Source organism: Mytilus californianus, unplaced genomic scaffold (genome assembly GCF_021869535.1).
Source record: "Mytilus californianus isolate M0D057914Y unplaced genomic scaffold, xbMytCali1.0.p SCAF_2, whole genome shotgun sequence".
NCBI lineage: Eukaryota > Metazoa > Mollusca > Bivalvia > Mytilida > Mytilidae > Mytilus > Mytilus californianus.
The window spans coordinates 85,689,590-85,716,712 of NW_026262668.1; the positions used below are offsets into that span (position 1 = coordinate 85,689,590).

Here is a 27,123-nt window from a genome sequence, read left to right on the forward strand (position 1 = left end):
AGTAAAGGTATAAAGAATAAAAGAAAAAAGGGCTAAAAAAATAAAGAATAATATTTGCGTTGTAGTTAAAACTGTTTTTAAACGGTCAAATTGAATCCTAAAAATGTACTATAAATTGTTCAGAAAAGGGTAATTTAATAACTTTATGTTCATAATGTGACTTATTTCTCTGCAAATATGATAAGTTTGAATGATGTAAAATATTTAGACAAAAGAACTAGTGTATACATATACAGGTGTGGATTTTTTCAATTGTTGCTATGTTTTTAATTATGTGAACAATGTGACAGTCCCAGGTTAGCAATAATAAGAACTAGCATTCATAATAATAAATTTCAGTAGTGATATTCCTTTTTGTTTTACACTTTAAAAATCCTTAAGTAAATTATTGTAATACGTAAATAAGATTAATTTAGTTTGAAAATAAGCACATTATGACAATGAATTCCTTAGCCATACAAAATAAATACTAAGGAGCCTTTATAGTCTGTCAAAGACCCTTCTTGCTTATTCAAACATGTTCATAATTATACAAGTTCATGTACCCAATCTTCAGGATTTTTAAAGTAGAAACTTGCATATAACAAATCATTGATAAACCTTTTTGAGTTTTCACTCCTACTAGTTTAAAAATATTTCTTACATACTTAGATTATGTATTTCTTGTAGACAACTACCTTTTGCTTTGAATGTAGTATAGTATTAAGGATCCAGTTACATGAAATGTAATGAATAAACTGCCTCAAGAGTCTTGATTTTTAATCAAACTCATATATTCTCTCTAAATGGACTCATCATTAGAGGACACAGATCCCAATAAATAACTATAGACCAAGATAATACTTGCTATGGTGCAAATTAGTTTTAGATTGTGTAAGAATAAATCTATGGATGCTACATGTATATTTACTATACAAGGAAAACTGAAAAAGTTGCACAATATTAAACGAAATTGCAGTTATAATGTATATTCATGATATTATAGCCTATGTATTGACATTTTACATTCTGTTTGGATTTTTCATACATTTTGCCTTCTTATGTTTAATAAATGATCCTCTCCACACAAATTTTTCATCACAAAATTCACATGTATATCTTGGCTTTGCTTTTCCATGAAAACCACGAATATGTTCATTTAAATGTACCTTTTTAAGATACCTACGTTTACATATAACACATTCAAATTTACCACTAAAGCTGCCACTATGATACTGCTTTTCATGGACAGTCAAATGAGTTTTATATGTAAACGATTTTTTACATGTTTTACACTTGAAAGCCTGCACACCAAGATGTGTGTTCAAATGTCCTCTGAAATGCTGTCCCTGTTTAAATGACTTTCCACACAAAATACATGTGAAGTCATGTTTACCCATACGACAAGTCACAAAATGTTGCTTCAATAGAAAATTGCTGGAGAAACTGCCCCCACAATATACACAAGTTGAAAGCATTACACTACCAGGATGGTGAACTTTAAAATGGTTCTGTAATTCTGTTACTGAACCAAATAAGCCAAAACATGTACTACACATGTTGAAGCCATCCCAAGGATATGACATATCACTAAACACTTTCAGTACATGTCTATTTTCTTCTTCACTGTTTTCTGCTGGGGTTGTTCCAGGTTTGTTGCCACTTTCAGTATAATTACATGTAACAACAGATTGTCTGCCTTCTGTTTTAATAATAGCTTCTGCATTAATAATTTCATTTGAGTTCATATATATACTCCCTGAATTCTCACATAAATCAGTATTTATTGGGAACTCTTCCTGCTGCTGTTCAAAATCACCAATATTATCTGGAAGTTCTAATTTTATAACAGATACAGAACCTGAGAAAGAAAGAAGACAATGACTGACTTCTAAAAAGGTTAAAATTTGGTTAAAATCTATTTGAATATACACAGAAAGTATAAGTAATAAATGAATATGTAACAATATCTAATTAAGGAATGACTGTAATATTTTTTCTGTCTATGAAGAAATAACATCAAAAATGTGGTGCACACTGAATAACCTGTGTAGCAGGTTATTTAAAAGTGTGCACCACATTTTTGAGGTTATTTGGAATAGACTGAAAGGAATAAATAATGAAAAAACATTGATGATGTCATGGTCACATGACAAAATTATGTCTATGAGCTAATAGTAAAAAAACTTAAAGCCAATCAGAAGACTTGTTACATCCAAAATTAAATTATTATAGCATGCAAAATATATCACATATTGTAGTGCAAGTAAATTAATTAAATTAATGATGTCATCAGTGACAATAATATGTTTTAAACAGTTTTTAAGCTTTGCTTTAAAATAAAAGGTTTATTGCATGAATATTATCCCTTGTAGAATATACATTGGATATTACAATTGCAATTTTACTTGCGACAACATTTATCAATAACCCTATCATATAAGTTACAATTCAATGTTTTCAAAAATAAGAAAATTGTCTTGTTTCTATTTTTATTAATTTAGCAATTAAAAAAATCCTTGTAGCCTAATGGAAGGAATGTAAATTTTTGCATCATAAGCATTTATAAATATAGGTTAGGATACCCCATTAAAACAGGAAATGTTTTAGCCCTGAGTACTGAAAATGCATACATTTACATAATACATGTACATGTATTGATTTACCTTTATCATGTGCAAGCGTCAGGCTAGTATATTGCATATCAGAAAACAGATATTACCAAGGCCAACAAGCAGTTACAGATTCAACATCAATCTATAAATAGTATATTTCAACTGTACTCATCTGAGAAAAAATGTATACATTATCAGTGTTCTCCCCAGGATTTTTGGATAGCACCAGGGTAACCATGTGGACAGCTTGGTGAAATGATTCATACAATCAGTCGTGTCGCATCGCTTAGCTATATTTCTAGTTACTGCAGTTCTCTTGTTTTGTTTTAATACTGTGGTACTGTGTTATGTAGACATTGAGTCAGAAAATTATTGGTAGAAAAGAAGTTAATCAATAAACAGTTTGTATACTTTAATATTTTTTTTAAAAATAAATAAAACAGGATTCATTACAAAATATTCATCTAAATTTAAAGTAATTAAATCTTTTATAAAATCCATGATCAATAAAAATAACATATCATTCAAAGGAAACTAAAAATGTTCAATTTAAAAAACTTTCTAGTTTCTAAAAAGAAAGTTGTTGTATGTGAAATGATTCTTGTCATAAGAAATATACATCACGGTAAGACTGATACCACCACGGTAAAAAATTAGACATCGCGGGCCTGCGGTCCTTTAAGGGCCTGGGGAGAACACTGCATTATGGAATGCCACTAAAAAAAAATTTGTCATTTTGATTAAAATTTTGTGCCAGGGACACATTTAGATGTGTTACCAAGAACACTGTTGACCTACAGTCAGAGGTCAAAGGTGTTTCACACAGGTCTAGAAAATTAGTGGCTTTATTAAGTTTATTTTAGACATATTCAAATATTGTTTAAATATAATTCCCCAAAAAAATATATGTTAATGATATCCAAATAATTCCCCAAAAAGTCATAATGAAAACCTATTATAGCAGTATGAAAGTCTTTTACAATCTTTGAAAAAAAATTATCATTATGGGGTCCTCTTTGCAGTATGCCTTTTGGCTATGTCAATTTCAATGGAAATCAAGTACAATAGTTAAGAATAAAAAAAAAAGAAGATGCAACTTTAGGTTAAATGTAGGATAAAATTTTCTTCAATATATTATACGTCTTGTATACCCATTTATATAGTTTCTAAAAGAATTTTATAAGAGCTCTCTTTTCATATTCTATTTCAAATTTCTATTAGTTATTTTCTTTGGTGTTTCACATAATAAAGTTTTTTTTCCATGTGCAATCCTTAAGAAAATGTCAACATTGCATTACATGTAACTTGAACACATACTGGGTATAAATCAACATGTTTTATATGTCCATTATATGTATATACTTTTGAAAGTAGCTCAAATAAACTACATTTTGGCAAAGAACAAATGTATGTTAAAATTCTATCATTATCATGATTATAAAAATAAGAAGATGTGGTATGATTGCCAATGAGACAACTCTCCAACAGATACCATATGATGTAGATGATTAACATTTATAATTGTTTGTTTAAACCCTTTTACTATTTAAAGAGATTTGTATGTATTGAGATATGTGAACTCTTTTAAAATATGCCTTGCAACAATTGATAAAATATCTAACTATTACCAGATAGATGTTGTTCATAAATTGCAAGCCTTTCTACAACATCTTTAGAAAATTGAGGATCTCTTATCAAATTTACTTCAAGGGAGTTATCTTCTCTTAATGATTCTTCTTCATCTTCACTGTCTAAGTTAATATATTCTACTGAATCAGAAGAATTGGACGTAGGATTTCCATGAAGTTTTTCTTGTTCAGGTTGATGTATGATTTGTTGCTTTTGATATGCAGTTGGAAAAATGTGCAACTCACTACCCTGTTTGTGATTGTTTGTTCTTCTAGAAGAGTTTTTATAATGTTCATGCTCTTTATAAGTTTGGTTTCCTGGATCACTTTGTTCTACATTCTGTCTTTGTCTTGGAATCTTAGTTGATAACTTTGGAGCTATTGTTTGTAAATAACATGATGATTCCTTCTGTTGTAATTGTTCATTGGTAGTGTTTGTACTAGATTGACAGATTCCAAGTACATAAGACCTTGCTCTGTCTTTTTCTGCTTCTACAAAATACAAAAACGAATGCATGAAAAATACTATTGGATGATATTTCATAAAGAAAAGTACACATGAACATGGCTGCACAGCTTAAAGAAAAACAAGGAAACACACTTTTGGAGCAATGTAGTCCAGAGAAATTCAAGAAGAGAAAAAAATATTTTGTAATTGTTACATCAGTCAATGAAATTCCTGGCTTCAAATTTTTGAAGGTGTATATTATTAAGACAAAACAAGATGATACTGAAAAGTCTTAAAAACAGAAAATAAAACCAAGCATTTTCAGATTCTTTGTAAATGAAGCGTTGACACAGGATCTGTATTATAAATAAAAAAAAACCCATGACTTGTGTATTTGTCTATTACCAATTTCGGTTAAATTTGCTATTTCTTGAATCTGTGTGATGATGAATTAGCTATTTTTTGTTTCAGTGAGTGGACACTATTTGATCTCTATTTCACCCATCACACATGCTAGTCTGTTTTTTTTTTTAAAAACAAGTTCATCATGTTATTCATAGGCGGATCCAGGGGGGGGCCCGGGCCCCCCCCCCCCCCCCCCCCTTTTGTGGGAAAAATTTGGACGATTATATCGGAAATCACTGAAGCATGACTGGAGCCCCCCCCCCCCCCCCCCTTTAGGTCAGTCAGCGGGACCCCCTTATAAAAAGTTCTGGATCCGCCACTGTTATTATATTTAAAACACTGAAATTAAGTGATTTTTCATTGATGAATTTTCAAATATGCAAATTATAATATTAACATGATTAATAGAACATGACTCATAGGTACACATGCATGCTTGCAAGATTCATTGGATATTAAAGAATAAATTTTTACAAAAAAAAGTTTCCAAGTAAGCCCTTTAAAATGATGTGGGGTCAAATACATAACATGTACATTTGTAGTTATATCAACAATTAATCAAAGTGCTTGTGAGCACTGAAGGGTAAAGATTGCTTTGATTTTGAAATTAGGTGAATTTTTGAATAAAACATTGAATTGTATTTTGCTAGGCAAATTAAGAATTTTAGTTGGAGTTACAAATGTACATGTATCTTCCTTTTTTCATGAGTTGTACATTTGTAGATGCACTTTTTTTATAACAGATTTAAACACCATGCATTACTTATGTAATTTTTAATAAAAAAAATGTTTTCTTGGCAAGTATTGTTTTTCCAATACATATCATATTGTAACTTAAATATCAACTATAACATATCATTAATAAACTGAACGAAATTGACTGGATAGGGTCTATATAATGATCACTTCGCTGCACTATTTTGTTTTAACTATCAAAGGTAGTGATAAACCTTGGAAGATATAGATATCAAGTCAGTACCATAGGGTTTTGATTGCATTTCATCTTTACCCAAAAACCCAAATCATGCAAAGAAAAATCCAATTATATGTCAAAACTATGCGTTCTCAACCCTTCTAGTCACTATTGTGTGCATTATTTACCCTAATTGATAAATTGTTATGTCGGGAATACTTTTTGTAATTTTAGGAAATCTACTTTCGTCCTAAAAAAAAGAGTGATCAATCAAATACATGTAGCTGATCTAGGTCCCTGTTGGAATTTTAAATCACTTGTGCCTTGCACATATCTGTATCTTCTGTAAACAAAAGGAACAAGTCTATAAATTTTCTTTTCCAGACCATGAGTTGATCTCTGTATCACAACTTTGATGTACATTTAACTACTACTTAGAAAAGTTTAGACTTAGTTATTTGTTGTATTCTGTAGGTATCCTTGTTGATACTGTCAGAAAAGTTTAGAATTAGTTATTTGTTGTACTCTGTAGTTGATACTGTTAGAAAAGTTTAGATTTAGTTATTTGTTGTATTCTGTAGGTATCCTTGTTGATACTGTTAGAAAAGTTTAGATTTAGTTATTTGTTGTATTCTGTAGGTATCCTTGTTGATACTGTTAGAAAAGTTTAGACTTAGTTATTTGTTGTATTCTGTAGGTATCCTTGTTGATACTGTTAGAAAAGTTTAGACTTAGTTATTTGTTGTATTCTGTAGGTATCTTTGTTGATACTGTTAGAAAAGTTTAGACTTAGTTATTTGTTGTATTCTGTAGGTATCTTTGTTGATACGGTTAGAAAAGTTTAGACTTAGTTATTTGTTGTATTCTGTAGGTATCTTTGTTGATACTGTATTGTCTCAAGCCCAAATTGAGATACAGTCTAAGCTCCACCTTAACTGCAGACACTGTGATCTCCTAAATCTATTACAGAGCTTTGAGCATGTCTCCTAGTAATGAGGTTCTGTCTTCATCTTCTTCAGGTATACAACAAAACTTCAGGATACTGTGTGGTATTTACCAAAAGTTATTTCCCTTGTAAATGCCAATAAAATGCTCCGCAGGGCGCAGCTTGATACGACCGCAGAGGTCGAACCCTGAACAGTTGGGGGAAGTATGGACACAACATTCAAGCTTGATACAGCTTTGGATTTGGATTGTGATTAAATATTTGACACAGCATAGGTTTCTAACACAGATTGAATGTGGTCTAAGAACTTAAAAATTTTAAATTGGACATTCACCTATTATGGTCCAATATCCAAAATCTAAATACATGGTTAGATTCAGCATATCAAAGAACCCCAAGAATTCAATTTTTGATGAAATCAAACAAAGTTTAATTTTGGACCCTTTTGACCTCAATGTGGACAAAGTTGATAACGGGGCCCAAAAATCAAAAATCTAAATACATGGTTAGATTCAGCATATCAAAGAACCCCATATATTCAATTTTTGTTGAAATCAAACAAAGTTTAATTTTGGACCCCGATTTGGACCAACTTGAAAACTGGGCCCATAATCAAAAATCTAAATACATGTTTAGATTCAGCATATCAAAGAACCCTAAGAATTCAATTTTTGTTAAAATCAAACTAAGTTTAATTTTGGACCCTTTGGACCTTAATGTAGACCAATTTGAAAACGGAACCAAAAATTAAGAATCTAAATACACGGTTAGATTCGGCATATCAAAGAACCCCAATAATTGAATTTTTGATGAAATCAAACAAAGTTTAATTTTGGACCCTTTTGACCTCAATGTGGACAAAGTTGATAACGGGGCCCAAAAATCAAAAATCTAAATACATGGTTAGATTCAGCATATCAAAGAACCCCATATATTCAATTTTTGTTGAAATCAAACAAAGTTTAATTTTGGACCCCGATTTGGACCAACTTGAAAACTGGGCCCATAATCAAAAATCTAAATACATTTTTAGATTCAGCATATCAAAGAACCCTAAGAATTCAATTTTTGTTAAAATCAAACTAAGTTTAATTTTGGACCCTTTGGACCTTAATGTAGACCAATTTGAAAACGGAACCAAAAATTAAGAATCTAAATACACGGTTAGATTCGGCATATCAAAGAACCCCAATAATTCAATTTTTGATGAAATCAAACAAAGTTTAATTTTGGACCCTTTTGACCTCAATGTGGACAAAGTTGATAACGGGGCCCAAAAATCAAAAATCTAAATACATGGTTAGATTCAGCATATCAAAGAACCCCATATATTCAATTTTTGTTGAAATCAAACAAAGTTTAATTTTGGACCCCGATTTGGACCAACTTGAAAACTGGGCCCATAATCAAAAATCTAAATACATGTTTAGATTCAGCATATCAAAGAACCCTAAGAATTCAATTTTTGTTAAAATCAAACTAAGTTTAATTTTGGACCCTTTGGACCTTAATGTAGACCAATTTGAAAACGGAACCAAAATTTAAGAATCTAAATACACAGTTAGATTCGGCATATCAAAGAACCCCAATAATTCAATTTTTGATGAAATCAAACAAAGTTTAATTTTGGACCCTTTGGACCTCAATGTGGACCAATTTAAAAACGGGGCCCAAAATCCAAAAACTAAATACACGGTTAGATTCAGCATATTAAAGAACCCCATGAAATCAAGAATAAAACCCCATTGAAATTGGTCAAGAAATAAGCAATTTATAGGAAGTATCTTCTTTTGCACAATCCTGTGCTATTAAATATTTCTTGCTATTGCGCAATACTGTGCAATTGAAGATTTCTTGCTATTGCGCAATACTGTGCAATTGAAGATTTCTTGCTATTGTGCAATACTGTGCAATTGAAAATTTCTTGCTATTGCACAATACTTATTATATAATAATTTACACATCCTGTTTGGTGTGTATCTCCTACCATATCATTATTATTTGATTTTAAATATAAATCAGAAATAACCAACTTAAAATGGAAAATTTTAAAAGAAACAAAAAAGGAAAAAAAGAAAAAAAAGGAAAAAAAAATAAATCCCCCCCCCAAAATTTTTTGAACCCCCATTATGATTCATCACCCCCAAACTCAATCCCAGCCTTCCCTTTGTGGTATGGTACCTTGCAGTACAATTTCAGAGAGATCCATACACTTGAACACAAGTTATTGTCTGGAAACTAGAAAAAAATGTGTTTTTTGGCCCCTTTTTGGCCCCAAATTCCTAAACGTTTAGGGCAATTACCCCCAAACTCAAACCCAGCTTTCCCTTTGTGATATGGAACCTTGTAGTACAATTTCAGAAAGATCCATACACTTACACACAAGTTATTGTCATGAAACTAGAAAAATGCTTGTTTTTTGCCCCTTTTTTGGCCCCTAATTCCTAAAATTTGGAGGCAATTACCCCCAAAATCAATCCCAGCATTCCTTTAGTGATATGGAACCTTGTGGTACAATGTCAGAGAGATCCATACACTAACACACAAGTTATGTCTGGAAGTTACAAAAATGCTTATTTTTGGCCCCTTTTTGGCCCCTAATTCCTTTACTGTTATTACCATAACCCCCAAAATCAATCCCAACCTTCCTTTTGTGGTATTGAACCTTGTGGTAAAATTTCATAAAGATCCATTCACTTAAACTAAAGTTAGAGTGCGAAAACCAATGTGTCTTCGGACGACGACGACGACGACGCCAACGTCATACCAATATACGACCACAAAAATTTTTTTGCGGTCGTATAAAAACTACTATCTAAATTTCACAATGTGCATGTATTTTACTAAATAGTGATTAAAATTAACTATATTTACAAAATTTGGTATCTGATTTAAATCAGTTTAAAAAGAACACCTTCATGACCTTAATTGTGTAAGGTGTGCTCTGAAGCTGTCAACTGTGACTGACTGTACTGTGGCTATTGGCAGCATGTTCCACTGAATGATGGTATGTTGGAAAAAAGACCATTTATCATGTTTATATGTTATCTTTGTGGTTTGTATATGTCTGTAGTATTTGGGTGGTTTTGGCTTGTTCTGCTGTTGGTTGTAATTAGCCTTTCTGATGGTATGGCAATAAGGCTGAAAATACTATTTCCGGTAGTCGTGTTTTAAGGCGGCGTTCAGGAAATAGCATTTTCTGCCTTTTTGCCATACCATCAGACTTACAATATCAAACTCTGTAAAATTTGGCAGAATCGAATTTCCGGATAGTATAAATCGAACATTCCAGAAATTCAGGTCCATCAAATTTTACCTAGTTTGATGTTTTATACTCTCCGGAAGTGAAGTATCTTGGAAAATCTGGGAAACCATTTTGAAATCAAAGTAAATATTTGCCCACCTCAAATGGAATCATATTTTATTTTATCATTTCTTTTGGATATTTCTGGAAATATTTTGCACCAATAAGCGCACAATCTTAATTGGGTCTCAAAATTCCGCTGAAAATCCTCTCTCAAAAGTCCTGACGGAAAAATGGGCTTCAGCGTTATGACATGGTAGGAAGGCGTCCCAGAAAAAAAATAAAATAACCTTTCTAGACGTCATAATTATTTGACTAGTACACGACTCTCATTTTTGAGAAATGACACAGTCTGCGACAAATGATTCAGACAACAGAAAATGATGTGTCATACATCATTTTGTTGATAATTCAATGTAAATTGAGGATATAACAAGTTTCAGTGGGATAGACCACCGGGGAATCTAGAAATAATGAAAGTTCACGATCGAATGTCATTTCTCAAAAATGAGAGTTGGTTTCCTTGTGTTTAACATGTTTAAGGTATATATATTACAGATACAGGGATGATTCCAGGTGTATTCAAATGGGTCCCTTGACCATCAAAATGGGAATTTTCATATCAATCATCTCAATTGGGAATTTTTTATGCATAAAATCTAAGATGAATTAACATTATTTTCCTGTAAAAACGGAAAATGTATATAATGTTTCACCTGTACACTGCTGTAATAAGTTGTAACATTTTGAATAATCCTGGATAAAAATGATATATATGATTACCAGATCACTTGACAGTTATTGGATTGAGACCAGGGAAGTTTTTACATGAAGATCATAGCACATGAATTTTGATGCACTATCTTTTGTAGGCTTGCATCTTAGGCTTCTTAGCTATGGTAACCTCGGCCTTTTACATATATAACAGCTAACATAAACCACTAAAAAAAACATCCATTGGGTATTTTTTTCAACAACAGGTCATCTTTATATATATTTACCTCGATTCAAATGGATTTCATATTGAACTGGCTATTTATCGAATTTAGAAAAGCAATTAAAAAAGTTTAAGTACTTAATTGATAAGATAGTTTTGTGATTTTTGCTTGCTGTTTAATATCATGAATATGTAGAAGGTTGCCATAGTTTTACCTAAGAACATGAAGAAACAGGAAATTAAAGCATTGAACCATTGTATTTTAATATTATTTGGATTATCTTCACAATTTTTGAAACATTTCCATAATGTTGACATCGATCCTATTTCATGAATAATCTATCATCCACATGTATTTTCAAACATGCTCAATCTTTTGTCTTTTGGGGAAATAAAGCCTGACTAAATATAAAATGATTTCTTTTACAAAACAAGTTTTCATCATATTATATAACCGGCTCTGCTGGGCGATCTGCTTTTACGAGATTGGTGCCCATTAAAATTTATTCATCAATGTTATACCAAATTTAAATTTTGCTCTCTGCCGAGGTCTGCTTTAATGAGACCCATTTTGACAAAAAGCATCTTTTTTACTGACCTGCTGGGCGATCTGCTTTTATGAGATCAAAAACACCCATAACATTTTCATCACTAATGAATCCGGCTGCTACAAACATGTTGACATAATTAAATTGTTGTTAATAAAATGCGATCTTTGACAGAATTCTTATCAGGATTATTGTTGACAAATTATCAAAAATTATAGTTGCCTAAATGGGTGGCTGAAACTTTTCCGGAAATATCGATTTTAATTTTATTTTTCCTGAATATGGAATTTATATTCACATAAATTTTGTTGGGGCCGCTGGCCGATTTAAGGGATGCTAAGCGGCCCTAAACTATATAGTACGTAGAATCATCCCCGAGATATTTATAGCTATAAACTTTCAAATATTCGTCTTAACTTTTTAAATGAAATAAAACAAAGGTTTAAAAATTTTAATAGTCTAGATATTAAATCACAATTTATTTGGCTTATGTCTTCTGAAGATATTTTCATGCTCCAGAAACTGAGCGAATTATTGGAAAACTTATCCTCTCACAGGAAAGTTTCCTTAAATAATAAATGGGTGTAGTAATACACCTAATCGCTATTTATTCCATTCCGGATAAGTTCTAAAATTACACAACTTTTTCATCCAGTTGACGCTATCTGGGACCCTGTTTAAACAATGCACCATGCATGATACTTTTTAATGAGACCTGTTTAAAACATCGTAAATACTTCAAACACAATATTTTTTTGACTTTAATTTGAGTTTGGAAAAAGTGGATCATAATCTATCAAAGCTTCATATTGATCGCATTCTAAATTTTTCCCTCCCTCAGCTCGTTACTGATGACCTTTGTTTGCGGCCTGTTGACCCAAACAGGAAGTTGTCTAAATGACTGTTTTTTCCGGATTGGACTAAATAGCGATAAGGTGTATGCTCAGTGATCCCCCACCCTTTACCCAGTTATATTATATTATTTTATTTTATAACAAAAACTAACTACTGTGCTTGTTGTGTTCTTCTACTTGTTTTAATAAATATTTTCTTTTCATTGAACTTGCTTAAATCTATAACATTGTGTCTTAATCATATTGAACCACTTGTAATCATGATTAGTACGAAATTAATGTTGATTATTCTGCTCCTTGTGGGCGCTGTGATTAGCAATAAAATATTTGTTTGTTTGTTTATATGGTTTTTTTTTCAAAGACAAGTGCCTGTGCGCCGAACTCACCATTTAAAATGCACCCAAATATCTTATATTCTGCAACTTTTATATCCAACCACATCACAAAGTTAGATAAAACCCATGGTTGTAACTTTCTTATGATGACATTAAAATCTTCTTGAGCTGAATGATAATCTAGATTCATTTTTCAGCAGTCGATTAGGAAAACATTAAAACGGAAGTTAGTTTATCCTCCTAAAAAATAATAATGTAGGTATGGATATGAACTTAATTTCGTGTTTGTTTTGTGTTTTTGGTTTTGACAGATACTGTGGGGGGAGGAGGGGGATACAATACTTAATTGATTAGGGGTGCTGCTGGGGTTCTCTTACCCCACACTTTATTGACCTTATATATTTCTGATAGTTGTCCCCACCTATTCGCATATTTTCAAGCTCGCCGAAAAATGTGACCTATCTTCAGCGGCACGTCCTATCACCTTGTATATAGGAAGTGCCCCCCCCCCCCCCCCCCCCGAGGTCAGATATTAGATTGACAAAAACTCATCCTCGTTCGAATACTTCCCAACAGATCTTTATAACATCTATAGAACTGATAGACCACCAAGTAAAAACAACCAAAGCTATGGAGGGGTATTACTTGCAGTCACCAAAGAATTTATCATCGGCAGCACAGCAATCCAAGAACTAAAAACTGACTGTGAAATCATTTGGGCACAAATAAACATATCGGGTGCAAAAAACCTTCTTGTTGGAAGTTATTATAGACCACCTTCAGATGATGGGAACTCCACATAAAACAATTAGACTTATCATTAAGTAGAATAAATCAAACTTCAAACAGTAACATATTAGTAGGTGGCGATTTCAATCTAGGTCACATTGACTGGTCTGTCCCTGAGGTAATGCCAGGGAAACCAGATCAAAAACAGCATAATTCACTTTTAGAACTACTATATGATCATAATTTACACCAAATAGTTAACATACCAACACGAAAAGAAAGAATCTTAGTCTTAGTACTCGTCAATAATCCATCTAACATTAACAAGGTCAGTACACTACCACCAATAGGCCTTAGTGACCACGACATTGTCTATGTAGAATCTGACATCTGGTTACGCAGGGTGAGAGAAAAGCCTAAAAAAATATTAAAATATAACGAAGCCAACTGGAGTAACATCAAGTCAGATCTAGAAAAAACATACAATGATCTACAAAACCTAGAGGATAAAACAAATGTAAATGATATTTGGAACACATTTAAAACAAATCTTACACAATCAGTGGAAAACAACATCCCACACAAGTTCTTAACATACAAAAACAGACTACCTTGGATTCATAACAACCTCAGGAAAATGAAAAATAAACTATATTATAAAATGAAACAAAACATCAAGTATGCAGACAAGTACAAACATCTGAAACAACAAGTACAAAAAGAACAGAGGGAAGCATATTGGGGTTATATTGAAAAAATGATATTGGATCTACCCATAAATGAACCGGACCAACCATGTAACAATCAGTCAAAACCTAAAAAACTGTTTTCCTTTATAAAATCACTGCGCACAGATAACACCGGTGTAGCTCCTCTGAAAAAAGAAGGACAGTTAATAGCAGACACAAAGCAAAAGGCAGACATCCTCAACACACAGTTCCAATCAGTGTTTACAACCGAATCAAATAACAGCATTCCAGACAAAGGTCCTAGCTCACACCCCACAATAACACCACTAGAAATATCACTACCAGGTGTCAAGAAACTTCTACTCAACATAAACCCACATAAGGCAACTCGCTCAGATAACATCAGTGGCAGAATATTAAAAGAACTCAAAGATCAAACAGCTCCAATTCTTACACTAATCTTCAAAACATCACTTGAAACTGGCATAACACCAACAGACTGGAAACATGCCAATGTGGCACCAGTATTTAAAAAAGGGGAAAAATACAAGCCAGAAAATTACCGCCCAATATCATTGACATGTATTTCCTGTAAACTTATGGAGCATATCATCACCAAACACATCATCAACCACCTTGAAAAGAACAATATACTGTATGACCTCCAGCATGGCTTCCGTCAGTCACGATCATGTGAAACCCAACTCATTTCATTCATCCAAGAGCTTGCAGCAAATAACAACAACAACACACAAACAGACTTAATTATAATGGACTTTGCCAAAGCATTTGACAAAGTCCCTCATAAAAGACTTCTCTATAAACTGAACTACTATGGTATTCAAAATGAAACACTAAACTGGGTCTCTGCCTTCTTAAATGACAGAACACAAACAGTTGTCCTGGATGGAGAGTCATCTGACCTGGCTGCAGTCACCTCAGGTGTCCCTCAAGGCACAGTTCTGGGCCCAGTATTATTCTTGGTATACATCAACGACCTACCAGAATACTTACAATCCAGTAAGCTCAGACTGTTTGCCGATGACAGTATCATCTACAAAACCATCAAATTTCAAAGTAACTGTGATGAACTCCAGTTAGATTTAGATGCAGCTGCTAGGTGGGAACAAGACTGGTTGATGGTTTTCCATCCAGACAAATGCACAGTCCTCACAGTATCACAAAAGAAAAAACAGTTTAAACATGACTATATCCTTCACAATCACAAACTTGAACTAGTCTCTTCTGCTAAACTCTGGGCATTACACTACAAGCAAACTTAAAATGGTCAAAACATACAGACAACATCATAGCTAATGGAAACAAATCTTTGGGCTTCTTTAAAAGAAATTTAAAAACATCATGTCAGAACATCAAAACCCAGGCATATCTGGCACTAGTTCGTCCTAAGCTTGAATATTCATGTTCAGTATGGGACCCTCACACAGCTGAACAAACCTCTAAAATTGAGATGGTCCGAAGACGAGCTGCCAGATATGTCTGTAACATGTACCATAACATCAGTAGTCCTACAGACATGATAAACTCACTAAACTGGCCCACGCTACAAGAAAGAAGACTACGCACAAGATTGATAATGTTCTACAAAATAGTACATCAAATAGTAGCAATCCCATCTGCTATTCTCATACCATCAGACAGTAGAACCCGGAAAAACCATAGTTTCACTTTCAGACACATTTCTACCAAAAAAGATACATATAAATTTTCATTTTTCCGTACACCATTACTCAGTGGAATTTACTACCAGTCCACACAGTCGCTGTAACCACAGTCGACACTTTCAGAGAACAGCTACTGAAAACCGAAAGAAGAAGAAGAAGACTAACCAGTCTGAATGAAATGCCAAGCTTACTGCTCCCATCTACGTCTAGATCGGCTGCTTGCATCTAATCAAATCAAATCAAATCAAATGTCGTTATTCCTAACTTGATTAAAGGGCCCACATAGATCATATAAATCAACACAAATCACAAAGTTCATACAATATCCACACAAGCAACACATGCAATCTAACATACATACTGATTATTGATAATTAAAAATGATTAAAGACAAATATGAAAACATGATTATAAAAATATATACATGATTGGAGTGCTAGTACATTAGAAGTTTTTGAAATCAAACAAGAAGTAAAACATTTTGGACAATATAAATTTTTGAATATATCTAACAAATTAATTCACATTAAATATATTAACAACTAGTATGTTAGCCAAAAAATGCTTCTGATGGAAAATTGTTCAATTATTTGCAATTAAACAAAAAATTTGGACTATGAAAATTATCTCTCTTTGGTTAAGAACGTTGATTTTAGAAGAGCTATTTGTAAATTACATATATCTGCTCATAAGCTTCAAATTGATTTTGGCCATTTTTCAAATATTCTACGAAATGAAAGAATTTTAAAAAAATGCTCCTCTGGCTGTGTTGGAAATCCATTTTTTTAAACTTCATGTGTAAAATTTAACTCTGATAGAGATGCTCTCTTTGACTTTGTTTGCCATAAAATTCCAAACTTTCCTTTGCTGGATAATCAGCGAAAATTCATATATTTATCAAGCTGTGAAGACAATCAGGTCCTTATGCTGTTGGAAATTTATTCAAGTCAATATGAGTTAGATGTATTTATTTCTCATATAAATATATCATATACTATAGAACAAGGGCTTTTTTAAAGTCTTATTGTATTGTAATTGTGTATTTAAATTCTATGTACATGTATCTATGCTGATCAATGTTCATCTTCCTTATGCATGTATTCTCTATATGCCCCTTGTGGTCCCTTAATTGGTAATAAAATATATCTGATCTTATTATATCTAGTACAAAGAGGAATAACTCCATTTGTTTATTTTAACTTTTGCTCTTTTTTCCTGTCTAATTAAGGTAAATTTTATTTAGGTACACACTAAAAACTGTATTAAAATCTAAATCTTCATTTGTCATGATCCAGATAAAAAGATTTTCCAAATTTATGATTCTCAGATTTGGAAACTTTTGAAATAAATTTTGTAAGAATTCTAATCTTGGTGAGCTATATAGAGGGCACTCTAAAACAAAATGCAGTTCATTTTCTACTAAGTTAAGTGAACAGTGTTGACAGAGCCTTTCACATCTGGACAGAAGTTCAAGTTTTCCTGAGATTGTATTTAGGTAAAGTTAGTCAATACTTGGTCATGTTTTATGTCTCCCAGTTTCTATTCTCAAACTGTGGTTACTCAGTCTAAATCTTGTTAAAGTTCTTCTGCTGTTAAAATTTTTCATATTTAAGTAACTTTCATAATTGAAAGCAAATTTGAATTTGAAATATGTGCTGAGTTTTCCTACATCTTTTGAGTAGCTATTTCTTATGTCTAGCCATGTCTTAAGAAATTTCTTCTGGAGACTTTTCTTCAAATACAATTTAAATCTATTTTTACTGAGTTTTTTGAAGATAGATAGGTTAATATCCAGTTTTTTACTGAAAATAGTATATTAGAATACCATGAGATATTTGACTGGTTACTGCTAGATTTATATTCATTATATTAGGCTCTGCTCAACAGATCAGATTGGAAGTGCTCAAGTCTATACCAGTACAAAAATATTTGTTCTAACAAATCTAAATATAATGGGTATCTCCCATTTTCTGAAAGGACCGCTATGTTTGTACAGAGTTTAGTAACACCCAGAATGTGTCTACAGAATTTTAAGTTAAGCTTTTCCATTTAACAATCTTTGAAAATACCAAATAGAGAAATAGTGTTTCTTTTTTGGGTAATGTTAATGACTCCCCAATTCTCACAACCATACAATAAAATGGGTGGAATGCAATGATCAAAAATATGTAAAAGGGTTTTAATAGATGGATCTGAAGATTTCATATCTCTATATAATTTGAAACTTGCTTTCATTCCCTTTTGAAACAATTGTTTTTTGGCTTCATTAAACTTTCCAGTGTTTTCAATTATAAGCCCTAAATACTTATATTGTTTGACACATTCTAGAGTATCGGTTCCAATATGAAACATGTCAGTTATTAGCCTTCCAGTTTTGTTTAAAATGATAACCTTTGTCTTTTTTTAAATTAATTTCTATACGCCATTTAGTACAATAGTTATTTAAAACATCTAGCTTTTGTTGAAGACCCTTTTTAGTGTCTGAAAATAATAATAGATCATCTGCATATAAAAAGCAAGGAATTTTCTCGCCATCCAAAGTGACTGAATCTGTTTTATGATCAATGATGGTGGGGAGATCATTTAGAAATATTTTAAAAAGACTAGGGCTTAGAACATCGCCCTGTCTTACTCCGACCTCAGATGTGAAAAACTCTGTCATTTTATCATCAACCCTAACACAGTCTATCATTTGTATACATTGATTTCAAAATTCTATAAAAATAACCATTAACATTATACATTTGTTATTTGTACATTTCACCAACATGAGCTACTTTGTCAAATGCTTTGCGAAAGTCTACAAAACATTCATACAACCCTTTATCAGCAGATTTTAGATATTTTTCTATTATGCATTTGAGAACAAACATATGATCAGAGGTGCGTGATCCCTTTGAGAAACCAATTTGGGTCTTATATATAATATTATTGTCTTAAAGAAATTTATCAAGTCTTTTATAAAGTATTAAGATAAAAGTTTACCTTTACCATTATTTATAGCTATTCCTCTATAATTTTCAGGTTTCTTGGGATCCTCTGATTTAGAAATCGGACATATAAAACTCTCCGACCATTAATTTGGCAGGATAAATACCTGATGCAAAAACTGCATTATAAAGCTTTAGTAAACAAGTGTCAATATAACTTTGAGAGACTTTCAGCATTTCATTGCTCACATTATCTAGTCCTGGACTTTTGCCAGATCTAATTTGGAATAAGTTTTTTGTAGCTCTGCCTTCGTAATCTTGAAATCAAGAGGTGAAAAACTTATATTTCCCTCTTTTAATAACTATAATTTATTTTCTATCTCATGTAGTCTTGATTTTAAATTGTCTGGGACTGAGCCAAGATTAGAGAAATATTTGTATCAAGTATCACTATCAATGTCGAACACTGACTTATCTGTCTGGTCATTACGCAGATTCAGAATGTTTTGTTTAAGTTCTCTTCTCTTTTTCCCCTCAGGTTTGCATATTTTTTATTTATTTTAAAAAATGAACCACGCATCACTGGATCCTTTGGAAATTTTGACATCAAACAAGCCGTCTCGTTAACAATTTTTTTAAACTACAAAGATCACCATCATACCAACTTTTATTTTTAGCTTTAACCTTTTTCTTTCTTTTTAAATTAAGAAGCTTTACATACTTTTTCAAAAATACTATGTATTTTGTTTGTTGCGTTATTTATGCTAGTTTCATCTGGATGGATCTCCTCATCCAAAAATTGCTTAATGTCATTTTGTATTGTAGGGTGTATAAATGATTCCTGAAATTTAAGCACACTTTCAGCTTTCCAAATATATCTTAATAGAAAATCTTTAAAATTAGATCTGTTTTTATTTTGTTTAAAATTTGCAAGGATTTTAAAACATATTTTACTGTGGCAATCTGAAAAAAAAATGCCTTAAAATCTGATACATTAAAATATGACATATTATGTATTAATCTCTCAGATACAAGAACATATAGTCTACAACACTACAACCATTAGGTTGCTTTCTGGGCTATAACCACAACATCTTCCATTCAAAATACAAATTTGATTACTAATACAAAATTCAAGTAAAGTTTTACCTCTTGAATCTACAATGAGGTCTTGACTGGCTATCTCCTCTTCAACATAGTCAATATTATAGTTATTATTTTGGATTGGAATGTGATGAGGATCATCATCTCCAATAAAATCTCTTTCAGATCCAGTTCTGGAATTAATCACCAGCAATCAGAATATCCCCAATTTTGCCATACTTTTCAGTTATATCTCTCTCAATTGTTTCTATAATATCTACTCGACTTTTAGGGGCATAGTATACTAGATACAAGTATATGTCTCTTTCAAACTGGAAAAATTCTTTACATAACTTTAACCACTCAGATGTACCATTATTTAACATTTTTATACCTGTTTTATACTTTTCCGGATAAGGATGCCAAGTCCATCAAAGTATATGTTATTTTTAGATATTTATCTGCAAAACTTATAGAAGTGAAAATATTCAAATTTAATGTTATGTTCATATCCAATATGAGTCTCTGTTAACAGGACTATATCGCTATTATTAAATTCAGAGATAAGATCCTTATCATTAGTCTTATCATAATTCTCAGATAGTTAACCCCCCCACATTCCAGCTGCATATATTTATGCTTGTTCTCATCTCTTCTAGGGGTATTCTGATTGTATATTTTAAACTGGTTATATATTAATTTGTATATATATAATGTATATAATTATATAGATAAGAGGTTTTCTCTATAATTATGCTTAAAGCTTTTTTCGTAAGTCTTATTTGATATGATCAGAGTTAATTATTCTAAGTTCTAACTTGATATGATCAAAGAAATATACTTATAAGTCTTGCTCTGTAGTACGTCAAGGTATTTTTTTTTAAATTCTACCGTATATAATAAAACATATATATTATAATTCTACTGTATCATGGCCAAGTAATATTCTTATGTGACAGTCTTGGTATATTATACAGCGCCTTAACAGTAAAAAATAGGCTGAGAGCAAGAATAATTAAAGTAATAATGAAATAAAAATAAAAAAAATATGTGAATTGTGTCGCAATATACAGCTAATAAATGTCTTGTTATATTTGCTAAAATTTAAAAGTCAAATTAACCGAAGCGTCCACGGCCACGCCTGCCTCCTCTACCTCTTTGAGGATGACCTCTGCCTCGATTTTCGTTGTATTGCCTCCGTGGGCTGCGTTTGGGTAAGCCTTAAGCTATGTCAATGGAATCTCTTATATTTGACGCAAGCATAGCAGTTCCATTATTGGTTAAGTGAAACCCATCATGTTCATTGATAAAACGTGGAATTGCCTCGCCTTTGTAGGCCATGTTGCTTTTGTCGCTAGAAAGTTATTAATTCATCTAGCCTGAACTTATCTTTGATCATAGCGATGATCAATTGACCTTTGTTGTTGTATTTCTGTGAATTTATTTCTTGGGGTTGGAAGTGATAAAATGATTTTAGTGTTGGGGTAAAGCCCATGGATTGTCTTGCAAATGGTATCCATTTCAACCACACACATTGTAGCAGTTTTTGTATTTAGATCATTTATAAGAGTATGAAGAATCAAATCTTAGATAAAACTGCTCCATATATAAATATGTGTGTTCTTTTATTGTGATTTTAATGAAAAAAGATGCCATATCGTTTGAAGATTCATGTGATCAAAATGTTTCCATGTACATAAGTTGAGATATATTTAAGTATAGATAGATGTAACCAAATCATGTTGTTTATACCACATTCCACTTATATATATATATATAATCAGGATGCCTTTCTTAGCATGATAATTAAAAGGACTGGTTTAATTATTCAATCAATTTAGATCAAGTTTTTGCAAACAATGTAATTAGCGGCGATCACAGAAGAGAGAAAAAATATCATTAAAGGTAAATGAGTAATTTCCTTACGTAACGGATCAGCAAAGAGGTTATAACTTTAATGGATATATAAAGCAAACATAAGCCCTACTAATTATATATATGTTCCCAAAATATGTTATAGTAGTCTCAGATTACACTTTTATTGATTGCTATCTTGAGCTCTGATTCCACCAACAACTGTCAGTCCATACTTAACCAATGCAATATAACCATTCATTGCCCTTTCTTTAATTCTTAGCATAATATATGTGCCCTTTTGTTAATCTTTTGTGTGCTCTATGTGCCCTTTTTATTGAAGTTACCATGCCCTTTTTGTGTGCCATGATAGGGGAAACACTACATTGGCACTGACACCACATCTTCCTTTATCTATTTGGTGGATAGTTGTCTCATTGGCAATCATACCACATCTCCTTATTTTTATATAACAAATATTGTGTATGTTAATAGCACATTTCTATATGCGTAAAAACGTTCATTTCATTCCTGTGTCATTGTCCTAGTGTGCTGTAACAGAACTATTTTCACACATCGTGTTTGCTTATGCCGTTCATGACCGATATTCAATTATTTGTTTAGCTGGAAAAACAGAACATCCGATAAATATTAAAATAAGAAGGTGCGGTGTGATTGCCAAAGTGACAAGTCTCCACCAGAAATCAAATGACATAGGAGTTAACAACTCTTTGTCACCGTACGGCCTTCGACAATGATCAAAACCCATACCGCATAGTAAGCTTTAAGTATTATCTTAATCTTTAAAATGAAATTCAATATGCAATAAAAAAAATACAAATCACTGCTTTCAGAGTACACTCCCAGCCAATAATTTTTGGTTTAATTAACGTATCGTGGCCTTTCATGAAGTTTAATAACGGGAGAAGTTTATGACCACTCTTTCCGTTGGTTTTATGATACTACTAGTATCTGATTTACTATAGAGGAAAATTTATGCTCTTAGACATAAGACATAAGACATAGTTTTATTTACCAATTATGGGCCCTTGTCGGGCAAGATACATATAAACATCATAATACAATGATTATTTTAAAACATGCAAGTGAAAATACACAAAAGACAAAGAAATAAAGTAAAAATATGAGCAATGAAGGATATTATTACAGTACGAAGCATAAGTGTAATGAGGTCGGTTTTATATAAAAAAAAACATAGATATAAAATTTATTAACAGGAAATAATAGAACCAGAAATATAGTTTCTCATTTTGTAGTAGTTCGCAGCAGCGAGGAACTTTACATCACGACAATGCAGAGGTCATCAAGGGGAAAAAGGGGGGGGGTCTTTCAGAACTAGCTACAGATATGAGATTATCCCTAATAGTGATTCTCCTCATGACTAATGCACAGCAGCAAGTGGTTGACATTGCTACTGTGCAAAATTCATCAAGGGGCGGTGCTTTAGAACTCACTGTAGGGAAATTATAAAGTTCAAATTACAATTAGAAGAAGGAGATTTATCCCATCAAAACTTTTCATATTTCTTAATGAATATGCACAATTCTGATAACAATTTCTCATCTTCATTATTCATTAACCATATCAGTTTTTTGGTAAGGTCTAGATTTTTAAAATTCTTGCAGCAATTATTTATCATTGATATCATATCTTCTCGTTGGTCAGATAGACTATCACAGTTAAAAAGAAAATGTGTTTCGTCTTCGACCTTATTACTACAACATCTTTTACATACTCTATTGTGTCTTGTAATATTGTTATATCTACCTCTCTCTATAAGTAAATGGTGAGCAGATATGCGAAATCTTGTTAGACTCTGTCTTTCTTCAAATTTTTTAACAATATTAAGATATTTTTCGCAAACAAAATTAGATTTAAAAGTAACATATGTGCAAAGTTTCCCTTCTGAGTGGTTTTTGAGATTTTTTCCCAATCTTTCAACACGTCAATTTAAGTTTTCTGTTGTCAATTGGTTGTCCTGACTGAGGATGTTGGACAATTATTGACCAGTGAAAAAAATTTCTCATACGACATATACCACGACGGTTTCTTTGACTAATACAATTTCTTTGATTCTGAAAAGGTATTGTATAACAATGGAAAGTTAGTGCCTTTTTTTTTCTAATCTGTAATAGTATTTAATCATTGCGTTAATCGTGTTAAAATATATCGGCAGTCTTCCCAACTCAGCCTGCGGTTAACACAAAAAAGTTAGTACTTTTTTTTTGGAGCTCCAAGAATAAATTTACAGAATTTATATAGTTAGTATGAAGTATTTCAGCAGGTAATTTAGAGTAAATATGGTTAAATGAAACAATCTCATTTCTCAATTTAGCAGACATTGGGTTAAAGGCACCCCATATCTCATAAACTGTATAAAAGGATAGGTTTGAGGGTATGATCTAAAACATGCATGCTTGTTTTGAATGTAGGATGCAAGGATAAAAAATCTTTAGACAACTTAAAATAGGTTTTTAGTAGATATAAGAAGATGTGGTATGAGTGCCAATGAGACAACTCTCCATCCAAGTCAAAATTTATAAAAGTAAACCATTTATAGGTCAAAGTACGGTCTTCAACACGGAGCCTTGGCTCACACCGAACAGCAAGCTATAAAGGGCCCCAAAAATTATAGTAGCCATTTTATACAATTCATCCTGTGCTGACGCAAAGGAGCCAGATGCACAAAAATATATACCCAAATAATTATATGTATCAACACATTCTAGTTTTACACCATTTAACATAAAACCATATTTGGTAAACAATCTATCTGCCTTGTTAAATATAAGAACTTCTGTTTTGTTTGTATTCACACTCAAGCACCAATCATTGCAGTAGTTTTGCAATGTCCATTTTTTTTTGCAAGCCGTTGGGAGATGTCGATAATAAAACAGTATCGATAGCATACATAAGACAGTGTAAATCTTGATTATTTATTGAAACTGGGTCCTCAGAGTTCTTTAAATAGTTTGTCAAATTATTGATAAAGATCTTGAAGAGGTTCGGACTAAAGTTGTCTCCTTGTTTTACCCCCAGGTATGTTGAAAAGCAGTTTGTTAAGTTTTCATTTACATTTACACATGATTTGCTTACCATGCTTACTTCATACATGTTTTTAATGATGTTGTAAAATGAAGATTATACTCCAATATCTAGTAGTTTCAACTTGATTCCAGTGTTAATAACAGTATTAAAGGCCTTTTTGAAGTCAACAAAGCAGGTATATAGTCTACCACTAGGATTGTTACAATATTTGTCAATAATTGTCTTGATTACTACATGTGGTCAGAGGTCTTAGCTTTCTTTGTGAAGCCAATTTGGCAGCCATCAATTGTTTTGTGTTCGATTAGAAATTTGTCAAGACGGGAGTTTAAAATAGAATTGAACAATTTCCCTATTGAACTGTAGTTATAGTCAAACCACGATAGTTGTTTGGATCAAGAATATCAGTAGCCTTATGTAAGGGTGTAATATATCCTTCTGCCCTTTTTTCAGGATATGTGCTATTACTCGAACAAGAGTTGAATATTTTTTTGAAGCAACCAATTAAAATACTTTGGCTGCATTTAATCATGTTATTTTTTATATTGTCCATTACCCAGGTGATTTATTCCATTTTAATTTTGAGATGGCAGTGACGATTTCATTATCAGTAATTACAAAATTAAAACATTTCTGAGATATCTCTGCAGACTCTTAACTCTCCTCATAAAACAGTTTGCGTATGATATTTTCCCACGAAAAGGAATTTGACACACAAGTTACCAGGTATGGTCGCCTTTTCCTTGGAAAATATACAAAAGCTTTCTTCTGTTGGTTAATGTCTAAGAGCATACATTTTCTTTAGAATGCCTCGAGACACATACATTGTATGCTATGGTCTGCGTAGTGTAGGCAAGTTAAAATAAACTTGTGCTGAATATCTTTAATCTCAGATGTATAGTTGTCTCATTGGCAATCATACCTCGTCTCCTTATCTTTATATAAACACATATAAATTCACTCACAGGACGCACTCGGAAAAATTATTGAAACCAATGAAGGTGTACTTAAATAGATCCATATATGTACTTGTTTTAACTAATATTTTTATCTAAAAACTTGTATTAGGGAAATCATTGCTAGCACTGTATGCAGTAATCCCTTTTATATTAAAAGTACAGAATTGTCAAATATAAGAGTACAAGTGGAAGGCTGTGTATTTTCTATACTATCTACATATGTTTAGTATTGAAACAACAAAAAAGTATATATAATACTTAAACTTAGTAAAAGTTAGTTAAATAGTCCCATCTCTGCCAGAAAATGCAATGTCAAAACTTTTATTAATACAGGAAAAATAAATGGTTCTTTTATCTCTCTGTGAAATGTGATTATAGTTCATTGACAAATGTTTTACATGTAAGTGACGTCGTTCAGGTTAATAATTGTTAAAATAATATAACAATATCGTAAACCATCTTTGAATTTAATAAAAAAAAAACAACAAGAAAACACAGACATCCGCCGAATTGGTTGTATGTGAATTTGATTATCATATTTCTTCTCAAATTCACATTGGTATTTTGCTCTCGCCAGACCGATGGATGCACATTCTGCGGTCCTTGAACTATTTGTAGAATCCTTCTATTTCCGAAAATAATATGTTTGAACGCTGTATACCTTGCATACACATCTCTTGTGTTACGAAGTTTCCGTTTGTCTCATGTTTATTGTCAGTGACCTCATTTTCATGATTCAGCAACTACCTAAAATTGATTTGTTGTTTTTCGTGAACTTCACACTTATTATGATTGATAGGATAACTGTATTTTGATTTATCTAACCTCCTATACATTTCTAGGAATATGATTGGTTAAAGCAACCGCGTGGAGACCGTGTATATTCCATATTGGGTTAGTAGGCGGGGCTTATTTCAATACACGGTTAGTAGTTTAGTTTAAACATATTTTTATTGTCTAACAAGTGTGGACACAGATCAGTTTGGATAGTATGATTGGATGTTTGACAGTGTTTTATATGACAGAAGGTGTTCTATGTTTTATGTTTTCCATGTATTAACTGTGTTGCACAATGACAACCAACATGAGCATAAGGGGTGTTGTTTATGTAATATTTAGTTTTTTATGTTCAACACGGGCATGGAAGAGATACTAATTGCATTAATTACCAAATGATTATGATAGAATATATATGTTCCACATCTTTGATTTTGGA

At 32.0% G+C, this 27,123-nt stretch overlaps 1 protein-coding gene across 1 annotated transcript; it reads right to left on the reverse strand.

Moving 5' to 3' along the window:
• Positions 1-918: 918 nt before the first annotated feature.
• On the reverse strand, positions 919-13,137 carry LOC127730346 (zinc finger and BTB domain-containing protein 16-A-like). Its single transcript, XM_052238718.1, has 3 exons — positions 12,964-13,137; positions 4,223-4,714; positions 919-1,840 (listed from the first exon to the last, which is right to left on the reverse strand). The coding sequence occupies exons 1-3, from the start codon at positions 13,100-13,102 to the stop codon at positions 1,002-1,004; spliced, it is 1,470 nt and encodes a 489-aa protein (XP_052094678.1). The 5' UTR covers positions 13,103-13,137; the 3' UTR covers positions 919-1,001.
• Between the last annotated feature and the right edge of the window lie 13,986 nt (positions 13,138-27,123).